At 39.2% G+C, this 12,225-nt stretch overlaps 1 protein-coding gene across 2 annotated transcripts in view; it reads right to left on the bottom strand.

Moving 5' to 3' along the window:
* Positions 1–12,225, bottom strand: part of cep78 (centrosomal protein 78) — an 86,258-nt gene that overhangs the window by 41,926 nt on the left and 32,107 nt on the right. For both annotated transcript variants that reach the window (XM_043712611.1, XM_043712621.1), the window contains one exon: positions 1,257–1,321. In XM_043712611.1, the coding sequence (XP_043568546.1) occupies positions 1,257–1,321 (65 nt within the window). The remainder of the gene's footprint in view (positions 1–1,256; positions 1,322–12,225) is intronic.

Below are 12,225 nucleotides of genomic sequence, written 5' to 3'. Positions count from 1 at the left end.
ATCTTAGATTTAAAAATGCAGAAATAAAGGGAAAAAAAAAGTTACATTACTTAAGTCTGGGAAATAAATGTCAGTAACAGCCAAATTCTAAGAACACATTTTTTAAAATTGCATAAGAATATTAGTGCAGCTGCATTTAATTTTTATCTCAGATTTGTCTTGTCTGTCTCCTCACTCTCTCTACATCAGTAATATTATTCTCAAATTGCAGCACTAAGCAATTACTTATTTTTGGAAAAGCACTGTAAAAACACACTGCATGCAGCACTTTCAAATTGAGTACTGTGCAACATTGCAGCATATCCAAGATGTGGGAGTAAGGAAAAGGAATGATTCATGATTAATCAATTTGAAAAAGTGGCCCTCAACCAAAGTTCCCTCTAAACTGCCATTCCGATGTGCTACACACATGATTGCTCTGTCAATCCAGTAGTTGCTGCTGCACATGGACCTCAGTGGTCCGCACAGAAGGGAAAAAAGGGAATACTGCCCTTAACCAAAAATGTTTGAGAACAACTGATTAATTTACCCCTAGATTAAGATTACATGGAAATTGCAAGAGGTGAGACATTGAAAAAGAACCATGTAAGACTTCTAACAGGTTTGGGAATGGAGACAGGGGAAGCAAATGACACTATTGTATCAATTAATTTCAAGGGGCGTGAAACATATTAACAGGACTACAATGCATTACTAATTTGTGTCAAATTAATTGCCTAAGAATAATCAGAGTAGACAACCATGCTTAGATGCAAGAGCTTTGATACTATCACAGACAGGTGGGTTAAGCAAGGAAGCAGTTTATAACCAAAAATGTTTCATTCCCACCCAACCTCCAAATACCCAACATTTTGTGTCTATTACCTATTTTATACAACAAATTTGTCGTTTTTAATGCTGGACCCTCCAAGAAGTCCTCTTGAAATTCACCAGAAAATGAATTGCATCCTGTTTTTGTAGTAAATAGGTTTATTTTATATCAATGTTGCATGTAACCATTGTGATGCAAAAATGTATAATTATACTGTTTTAAGTTGTAAATGGCAGTGTCTCGGAGCATGACTCTGAGGATTCTTCCATGCTGCATTGGTACAAGCTTGAATAAGGACTGTCTTGTTAAAGACCTACTCAGATTGAAGATCGAATTTGTCCAAATCCTTCCAACAATAGCATTATTATAAAAGAGTCCAAAATAAATTATTCCTGCTACACAACATTACTGAGTTATCTTTATGTTGGGTAAAAGTAGTTGTTACCTCAGAAGTGACTCCAATTCCATTCAGCAATATCTTTTCAATAATGGATTTTGTTAAAGATCGATCTGGAGGGAATAAAAATGTAATTAGAAATTATTGAACTTTTTAGATATGAAGCAAACTTTCCACAAGTTTTCAGACCAAAATCACAGTAGCATTGTCAAATACACAATGTTATTCTCCTTAAGTGAATAAAAAGCAAATGTGTTGTAGTATGACAAGAATGGATATCTCTAAAGAGATCATGGTGCAAGCTGGAATAGAACACGGTCCTCTTGCCTCAAAAATACCAACATCACCACAAAACCTAGCATTATCACCACCAAAGAACATATAAAAGCTACCTCCACTATTAAAACTACCATCACCACGAAAACAACTTACCAATACCAATGCCACTCCTAAAACCACTGATAAGAAAAACCTCCTCTCACCTGAAACCTGATTTGATTTTTAAACTGATGAGTGTTAACATTACTTTCTGCCAGCCTTAATTTAGCTGAGTGATATTAGTTTGGATAGCCTCATACAAATGCCCTGTGAGCCCAAAGTATAATACACAATTCAGAACTAATTGGACATAAAAGGTAAAACAGAAAAACCTAGTAACCAGAGTAAAGCAAAATCTATAAATTACTGAGACTTGAGAACATGCAAATATCCTTTACTTGCATGCTTTGCTATTCTGTGACAAAAAAGGACTTCATCAAAATATTGCAGAAACCAGCACGACTCTATGAAAATTTTAACATTCAAAGAAGACAATTCTCAGCATCTGATTATTTTGATTATTCCGAAACAGTAGTTACTTACAATGCTTCACAGCAGAAGGAGCAGTTCTGTTACAAAATATTCAATTGGTCACTCAGAATAGTATATGGATCATTGAAGAGCAGCTGTGGGATCACTGTCAAAAAGTGTGATGCTGGAAAAGCACAGCTGGTTAGGCAGTGTTGTAATGTTAAAAGATTAAATTGGAATAGCTCTCTGGACATTAATGAAATATTAAAGAGTTAAACTGCACTGACTGAACATTCTGGAAGTAAGAATGACATTGATGCAAGACTGTGATGACACCCACTTCATTTAGACAGTCATTTGCTACTACTCCCCCTATTATCATCAAATTAAACTTTCAGAAATGCTTTCATAAGCCATTCCCCGAAGCTAGGTATATCACACCTACATTGTCTTGGGGAATCACTGAGTTAAGAAATAGTGTGCATAACAATTCCCCAGGATTAGGGCATTTATATTTGCATTATCTCTGAGGATGATCTCATCCTACCATTGTACCTGGGGTAACATGCGACTGAGGGAGTGGTTGTGGTTGTCTTGAGTGGCATGTGACTGTGGGGGCGTGGCCAGAGTATCTGTGAGCATTACCAACTGACCTGTATAAAGGGGATGTGGTTTCTTTGTTCAGAGACTCACTTTGACTCGACTTCGCATTCCTGCGAAGAGGGTCAAAGGGGTCACCTAGCTTGTACACTTTAATAAACTTTAACTGTTTGCAGAAGTTGGCGTGTGTGAATTGCATCTCGTGTGTGAAACCTCAGAAAAAGAACTTAACAGTATCAGAGGAGCAGGAGAGTCAATGATGAAGAGCTTTCGCTCGAAACAAGAGCTTTTGTGGTGGTGGTATTTAGAGGCAAGAGGACAGCGTTCTATTCCAGCTTGCACCATCAAGAGCTTATGCTCGATAGTTCGACTCTCCTGCTCCTCGGATGCTGCCTGATCAGCTGTGCTTTTCCAGCAATACACTTTTTGACTCTGATCTCCAGCATCTGCAGTCCTCACTTTCTCCTCATTCTGGGATCATGGTGAAATAAGAAAAGGAAAGAAAAATGAACTCCATATTGGAGCAGGGAGTGTTACCACAAACCAGGCATCAACCCAGGTTCTGTGGATTTGGGTTCACAAATGTCTAGAGTGGTTGAAAAACTAGTGAAAGCTCAGCAACATCCGAGGAGCCAAGAAGGGCTCAATATAAATCAGTTCAATAATAGTTCCCAACAGACAGTGGAGACTAAAAGCCCAATAAACAGTATTTGCACTGTGCAAGTCAGCAAGACTGAATACATGTAAAACACCAGCCACATCTGGGGTGAGGAAAGGAATCAGATCCTACAAAACCACATGTGTATCTTTTTCTCAGCTTCCAAAGTTCAAGACTCTGTGGATTTGTATGGGGTGTTAGTTGCTCTAAACCCTCTATTCTAGTGGAATAGGGTTGCCAATCTAGCTGCAATAATAATGATCTGATTTCATCTGCAGATGTGATATCAAATTAAGTATGTTTAGATTTATTTCATAAAGATTGGACTTTCGTTTTAATATTCATTAATAGGATGTGGGCAACACTAGCAAGACTAGCATTTTTTACCCATCCCTATTTGTCCAGAGGGCAGTTGTGGGTCTGGAGTCACATGTAGGGCAGTCTAGGTAAGGGTGGCCATTTCCTTGCCTAAAGGAAATTAGTGAAGCAGACAGGTTTTTCCAACAATCCACAATGTCATCTTCAGACACTTAATTCCAGATTTTTATTTGAATTCAAATCTCACCATCTGCCATTTTAAACCCGGGTCATCAGAACATTGCTGGGTCTCTGCTTTAATACCAGTAGGCTATTGCCTACCCCGATAGTTAAGAATCTTATCTGTCTTCCTTATTGGTTTTTCAGCAATCGTGGGTGTCACAGGCACTTCCAAGAATCAATACTAAATCAAATAAAAGGAACAGTGGACTGAGAAAATGGGATATTCTCTCCAACTCTTCCTTCCACGACACTTCTTCATCTCTGGCCTCACACCCCCATTCCAATTAAACACACTTTCACAATTCTGGACGTAGTTTTTTGCATTCTTGTGATGTGGGGGTTGCTGGCTGCTCAGGATTTATTGCCCATCCCTAATTAACCATAGGGTAATTAACAGTCAAGCAAACTGCTATAGGTCAGGAGTCACATATCAGCCAGACGAGGAAGGGATGGTGTATTTCCCACATTAGTCAACTAGATGGGTTCTCACAACAATCAATAATGATTACACTGTCGCCATTAGATTATTCTTTTAATATCAGATTTTTGATTGAACTCCACTGTCATCATCTGCCAAGAAGGAATTCAAACCCATGCCTACAGAACATTCAAATTGGTTTCTGGATTACTACTCCAATGACATTACCACTATACCAAAACCATTCCATAAAGACCTTACTTTGCTCATAGTAATATCCAACTTGATGCATATACAAGAAAACAATACCGAAGAATCGCTGCTAAATATTTGAAAATTGTATCACATCTCAAGAAAGTCAAAGGAAAAAATAAGTATTTATTAAAAATTGATCATGCTCTAGAACCATGACTACTAATTAAGCCTGAGTTGATCATAAATAATGCAGTGCTGACAGAACTTTAAGCATCTCATTATAACTCAAATAATAAGCACTACATTCCTGAATAATTGACCCTGTGAATAAAAAAGGGAAAAAAAAGGCCACATTGTTAGCAGCAAAGGCAATAGACTAGATTGAATGAAGTGTCGGTAAAATGCTGCTTCACTTGAAAGGTGTACTTGGGCCTTGGACACTGAAGGAGAAGGAAGCAAATGGGCAGGTATTGTGCCTTTTTGTGGTCGTAGGGCTATGGGGGCTTTTGGGAGTGAAGGAAGACTGGCAGACAGGAAGAGAAGAGAGGAATATGTCTGGTCCCATTGGAGGTGGCGGAAATGGCGGGTAAGGATCCTCTAATTGTGGATGCTGGTGGGATGCTAGATGAGGACAAGGGGGACCATATCACTGTTGTGGGTGGGAAGAGAAGGGGTTGAGGGCTGAATTGCGGGAGATGAATTGGACTCAGCTGAGGGCCCTGTCCACTATGATGCTGGGGAATCCTACGTTGAGGAAAAAGGTGGACATGTCGGAAGCTCCCGGTCAAAATTGGCATCATCAGAACAGATGCAACAGAATTGAAGGAACCGGGAGAATGGAATAGACTCTTTAGAGGAAGCAGGGTATGGGAATTTATAGTCAAGGTAACAGCGGGAGTTGGTTGGAGTGAAGATTGCATTGGGGAAACAAAGTGCAACTGGATGACCACTTCACAAAATATCTACATTCAAAAAAGACTCTGCCACTTCAACACACCACCGTGTTCCATGGCCAACGTCTTTGTCTCAGGCTTGCTACAGTGCTCCAGTCCAGCTCCGCGCAAGCTAGAAAAACAGCACATAATTTTCCACTTGGGAACCCTACAGCCTTCTGGACTTAATATACAGTTCAATAGTTAGGGCTTGAACTCTCCCATGTCCTTACCCCAATCCCCACAACACACCTTCCCCCCCAAACCCCCCCCCCCACCTCCGGACCTTCTTATCACATGGTCTACTATTACTCACAACCCATTTTTAGCCACTAATAGTCCCCATTAGTAGCTTTCCATTCTCCCAGGCAGATCATTATCCACTCCTTTGTCTGTGCAACTGTTCCTGTCTCTCTTTGCGTTCTATCTCCACCTTCATTACTCCTTATCTTCTCACCCCACCCTATTCTCTGCATAAAAACCAATCTTTTTCTAGTTACTATCAATTCCAAGCAAGGGTCACTGGATCCAAAACATTAACTCTGATTTCTCTCCACAGATGCTGCCAGGCCTGCTAAGCATTTCCAGCAATATTTGGTTTGTTTCTGATTTCCAGCATCTGCAGTTTTTTTTATTTAGTCAGTATTGGGACCCCTGCTTTTCCTAATATAAATTAATGATGAAGATCTTAGTATACAAAAGACAATTTCAAACTTTGAGGATGATACAAACTTTAAAGTATTGTAAATTAAGCAGAACTGTGCAGAACTTCAAAGGGACATAGAAAGTTGGTGGAGCGGACAGATAAGTGTTAGATGACGTTCAGTGCAGAGAAGTTGTGAGGTGATGCACAGGTAAAATAAAATAAGCTTACAATTCTAAAGAGAGCACAAAAACAGAGGAACTTTAGTGCATATGTGCACAAACCATTCAAGTGGCATTATACATGGAAAAAACAGTTAAATAATGTACAGTATATTGGGCTTTATTTAATAGGACACAGAGTACAAGTGCAAAGAGGTTATGTTAAACTTGTATAAGACCTTTGTTAAACATCAAATGGAATAGAGTTCTGGCCACCCAGATCATGGGTAGGATGTAAATACATTAGACAAAGTGCAAAAGAGATTTACATCTACAGTTCTAGGATGAGAAATTTCAATTATGAAAATAGTCAAAGAAGTTTAACTTCAATAATCGGGAAACTTGTATAAATAATTATTTAGAATAGAATTAGCTGTCACATAGAAAAGGGTGGGTTGATTAGGAGCAGTTGGTATGGATCGCTGAACAGAAAATAGCATTTGACTAACTTGCTGTATTTTTTTCCAAGAGGTAACAGAGAGGATCAATAAGATAATGTGGATGTGGCGTGCATGAAATTTCAAAACGGATTTGACACAATGCCACTTAGCAGATTTGTGAGGAAGATTATGGACCATTGTAGAAAAGGGACAGTAGCAAGCCGGATATAAAATCGGCTGAGTGATAGGAAACAGAGTAATGGTCAATTTGTAGTGGAGTTCCTTAGGAGTCAATTTCTTGCTTTTTTGGATATAAATTAATGATCTGGATTTTTGTGTGGTTTGCAGATGACACTAAATTTGGAAGAATTGTAAACTATAAAGGAGGGTAGTATGGAACTCGAAAAGGACAGAGATGTTGATGGAGTGGATGGATATATGATACATGAGAGTCAGTGCAGAGAAGTGACAGGCAATGCACTTTGGTCAGAACATTGAAAGATGATTTTTTTTTTAAATTCTAAAGTGGGTGCAGGAGCCAAGGAACCGGAGGGTATATGTTCAAAATCAGTGAAACAGGCAAGACAGATGGAGCAGTTAATAAAGCATACAGAGTTCTCAACTTTATTGACAGCAGTATAAAGTACAACAGCAGGGAGGTGATGATGAACTTGTACATGGCACTGATTAGACCCAAGCTGGAATGCTGTGCACAGTTGTGGGTGCCACATTATAGGAAAAATGTGACTGCATTGGAGAGAACATAGAAATAATTTACAAGAGAGTGGTTCCAAGAATGAAAAACTTCAGTTAAGATAGATTGAAGAAGGTGGAACTGTTCTCCTTGAGATAAAGCAGCTGTTAGGAGATTTGACAGTGGTTTCAAAACCATGAGCAGAATGATTAAAATAGATAGGGAGAAACTTTTTACACTCATAAAAGAAAAAGAGAACACTAAGGCAGAGACTTAAAATCTGATATGCAAAAGAAGAAAAAGTGGTGTGAGAAAAAACATATTCACACAGCGAGTAGTTTGGATATATGGTGCACTGCCTGGAAACATGATAAAGGCAGGTTTAATTGAGACATTCAAGAGGGTATTGGATGACTATTTGCATGTAAGTTAGCTCACTGAGCTGGAAGGTTTGTTTTCAGACATTTCATCACCGTGACTAGGTAACATCATCAGTGAGAGTCTCCGGTGAAAAGCTGGTGGAATGTCCCGCCTGTCTATTTATAGGTCTTGGTTTCTTCAGGTGGGTGATGTCACTTCCAGTTCCTGTTTTCAAGGGAAGACAGATGGGATCTAAGTCGATGTGTTTATTGATGGAGTTCACCAATAACTAGAACCCCATTAATAAAAACATCGACTTAGATCCCATCTACCTTCCCTTGAAAACAAGAACCAGAAATGACATCACCCACCTTAAGAAACCAAGACCTATAAATGAACAGGCAGGACATAGCACCAGCGCTTCACCAGAGACTCTGATGATGTTACCTAGTCACGGTGACAAAACATCTGAAAACAAATCTTCCAGCTCAGCAAGCTAACTTACGTACTTATCAACCTGAGCTACAAATCTTCCCAAAAATCGATGACAATTTGTGTCAAAATGGTAACATCAAAGTGAGGATCTAAAATTTGAATTCAGGCAACAAGTATATGTAGATTTTTTTAATCACAAAATAGTTTTTCAATTTAAAAGACTATAAAAATGGCTGAGAATGGTGATCGAACACTGTGAACCTATACTGCTGACTTACAGAATTAAGCTGAAATTCTAAGAGGGCAATAGACTTTTCATAAAATGAATACTGACACATTAATTGACCATTTGAACTAACCTTGAACTCCAACTATGGCATGATGATTTATGTAATTAAGAGCCCTTTCCCATGAATTATCATTGCATTAACTTGCTGTAAATCATGTCACCTTAATGTATGTGATTGGTCTTTCCTGTAATTAAGGCTGTACTATTTCTTAAAAAACATATGAATAATGTGTAATTTTAAAATGTAATTACGCAACTTCACCACGGAACACAGAAGCTTTAACCTCTGTGTTGCTGGATAGAATTGCGTCAAGGTACCTTAATTCAATAAACTAATGACCCTTTCTTTTTGAACAGATCGTATTCGTTGATTCTTTTGACCAATCTCGAACCAACAGGCCCCTCGAGGGGTCATAGATCTTCACAAGGATATGGGGAAAAGGCAGGAGATTGGCACTAGGGAACAGAAATGGTATAAACACAATTAGCCTAAATGGTCTCCATAACAATTCTGTGAAAATGGAACCTTAAAAGGAGCCCAAACGTACACAGCCTCCACCTTGAAGCACAATGCCAGTAGATGCACCATTTAGAGGACACATTGCAACACTTCTTCGCTGACACTGGATCAAAGTCCTGGAACTCCTCTCCAACAGCAGTGTGGGTCACTACTACACTCGTACAACCTTCTCAATTGCAATTCAAATTCTGTAACACATGTTGGGCTAGCCAGCAATACCCATATTGTGAACAAAAAATAGCTGGTTAAGATTTTAAGGTTATGGTTTTCAGTACAGGTCAGACGCTGGAAACCCTGCAGCATTTAATTCAATTCCCAACTCCCCAAAGCCTATCCATCATCTACAAGGCACAAGTCAGGAGTGTGACGGAGTACTCTCCACTTGCCGGAATGGACGTAGCTCCAACATCACTCATAGAAATTCAACATCAGAGGCAAATTGATACGACATCCACAACCTTAAATTTTATTCCTTCCACCATCAATGCAGAGTGGCAGCAGTGTGTACCATATACAAGATGCACTGCAGAAACTCATCAAAGCTGTGTTTTAAAGTATAGGCAATTTGGTGATACATCCAGATTCCATATTGGTGAAATTGGAAATCGACATCATCTCCAGACAGTCATCTCCAAACAGTGGTATTGTCTATAATTCCTGTTTATGTTGTCAAGTTTTTCTTTCACCTGACTGTTCTACAATATGCTTTTCCTGATGCACGAGAGCTATGTTTGGTTTCAGTATAGCAATTGATTCTCTCATTTACTGATTTATTCTTTAAGAACTTCAAGATCATTATGAAAGCTCCAGTTTTTCTAATTCCATCACAGTTTTAGCTTTCTATTTGTCCAGTATTTTACTCCTTTAAAACTTGCTGTAATAATTGTTCAGCCTCCCAATTCTTTTTGTTCATTTCCTTTGAAGCTTGGACCTCTTCCACTTCAGTAGTTGGTTGACTGGTTTCCTCTATGTCCTATTTGAATTCTTTCACTAAAGCATCACTACTGGCATTTATTTCTGAAAAGATAGTCTCATCAGTGACTTACAGTTCCTTCTTGTGCACAACAAACATCTCTGCCTATTTTATACATCTGTCATTTTCTCCAGCATTGTTTTGAGTTCAAGTCAATGTTTCTGCAGCTGTTATTGCTGAAATGGATTTGATATACATACAAGTTGCACCATATCTCCTTGTAAACTAGCAATATTTTCTATGATAATGAGCTTGTAATTCAGCTTTACTTTCCTTCCTTCTTTGTCAGCTCTTCATTCATCTTAAATGAACAAACTAAACGTATCCCATAAAGATTTCATCAACTCAGAAATGTATTTTTCAAGTCAGGATTTATCCTGAACAAAATTACTGCAGATGCTAGAGTCTGTACTGGAAAAAAAAATGCTGGAGATCACAGCGGGTCAGATAGCATCCATGGAAAGAGAGCATGCTAACATTTCGAGTCCAGAAGACTCTTCATCTAGAATCTTCACGAAGAGTCATCTAGACTTGAAACATTAGTTTTCTCTCTCTCCATGGATGCTGTCTGACCCACTGTGATCTCCAGCATTTGCTGTTTTCAGTTTATCCTGAACTTTTGTTCAGCCTTTTTCATTTGCACATTCATTTTACTCTCCACAGCAGAAAGCTGAGGTTTGAACTTGAATAATTCAGCAGAAAGCGGGTTTGCTACTTTCATATCCAGTTCTGCAAGTGGTTTTTGAAGTTCTACTATAGTTTTTGTTTCGTCTCTCATGTTTGACCGATTCCATGGATTGTGACAAGTCTAAGATCACAACATGTTGATACACCTTGGAAGGAACTACCTTTTCTGAACTTGAGAAAAATGAAGTGATGCACATTTTTAAACTGTGCAAGACAATGTTACTTTTGTAAAGCAGTGAGCAGGGTACTTTGAGACAAAATGGCATCAAGAATCTTTGAGTAAAGGAAATCTGATTGGTTGAGTTGCAGTTTGTTTCAAATCTGTAAGAGCAAGGTAGTTACAGACATCCAAAGTGCGCAAACTGAAACACATGGCTTACCTCCTTCTGTGGATGAAAAGACAGAAAAAAAACAAGAAAGCTTAAAAGAAAGAACTCTAACAGGGTAAGAGGTAGGTTCACTCGACCAACTACTGAAGTGAAGAATAGCCATTATTTTCCAGACAAGAATGTGTCATAATTGCTAAAATCAAAGGAGCTGTGAGTGATAATTTAACCCACTCTGTGATGTGGATGTCTGGTCTTCAGAAATTTGTTCGCTATCTACAGTTTCTTTTCAACACAATATCTGTGTCAAACTATCTATAGTAATCATGAATGACTATGTCTGTGTATTTGGAGTTTTAAGGGAATATTTTTAAATTGTATAGTAGTAGATTTAGAATATTTAATTGCTCTGCCAGTTGTTAAAATTGTGACACCATAAGTAGAAAAAACAACAATATTTTCTGTTAATGATGAAACCTGGTATGAAAAGTTTTTATCCTGAATAACAGTCAGTCAATCAAGTCAGAAAAACTAATCATATTGGTGGTCTAACACCAGATCACTGTAGAGGACAGCATTTTATAATGGGGAGCAAGAGTGATTGTCCAAATTAAAGGTCATCAACAGGTACTGGTTGAAGTCAAGATAAGAGTGGTGCTGGAAATGCACAGCAGGTCTGGCAGCATCCGGGCTCGTGCCTGAAACATCGATTTTCCTGCTTCTCGGATGCTGTCTGACCTGCTGCGCATTTCTAGCACCACTCTAATCTTGACTCTAATCTCCAGCATCTGCAGTCCTCACTTTCGCCTAGATACTGGTTGAACTCCACCAGGGTTATCCAAAATGAATATGTTGGTGAGAAGTCATGTTTGGTAGTCAGGATTGGCTGCAGACATAGCAGCGTTGGTGGGACAATGTCCCGAGTGACAACTTAATGACAGCAGCTCCCCAACATTCATGGGGATGGCTGGGTAAAAGCTGGATTTGGTAATACAGCATCTGTGGTGGCCCTTTCATGGACTCAATTTTCTCAGTCATTGTGGACACCCTATCAAAGTTTTACCTGCACATCCACTAATATCATTTATTGTATCCGTTGCTCCCGATGCGGTCTCCTCCACATTGGGGAGACTGGGCGCCTCCTAGCAGAGCGCTTTAGGGAACATCTCCGAGACACCCGCACCAATCAACCAAATCGCCCAGTGGCTCAACATTTCAACTCCCCCTCCCACTCTGCCGAGGATATGGAGGTGCTGGGCCTCCTCCACCGCCGCTCCCTCACCACCAGACGCCTGGAGGAAGAACGCCTCATCTTCCGCCTCGGAACACTTCAACCCCAGGGCATCAATGTGGATTT

Source organism: Chiloscyllium plagiosum, chromosome 2 (genome assembly GCF_004010195.1).
Source record: "Chiloscyllium plagiosum isolate BGI_BamShark_2017 chromosome 2, ASM401019v2, whole genome shotgun sequence".
NCBI lineage: Eukaryota > Metazoa > Chordata > Chondrichthyes > Orectolobiformes > Hemiscylliidae > Chiloscyllium > Chiloscyllium plagiosum.
This window is presented reverse-complemented; position numbering and strand designations above follow the sequence as displayed.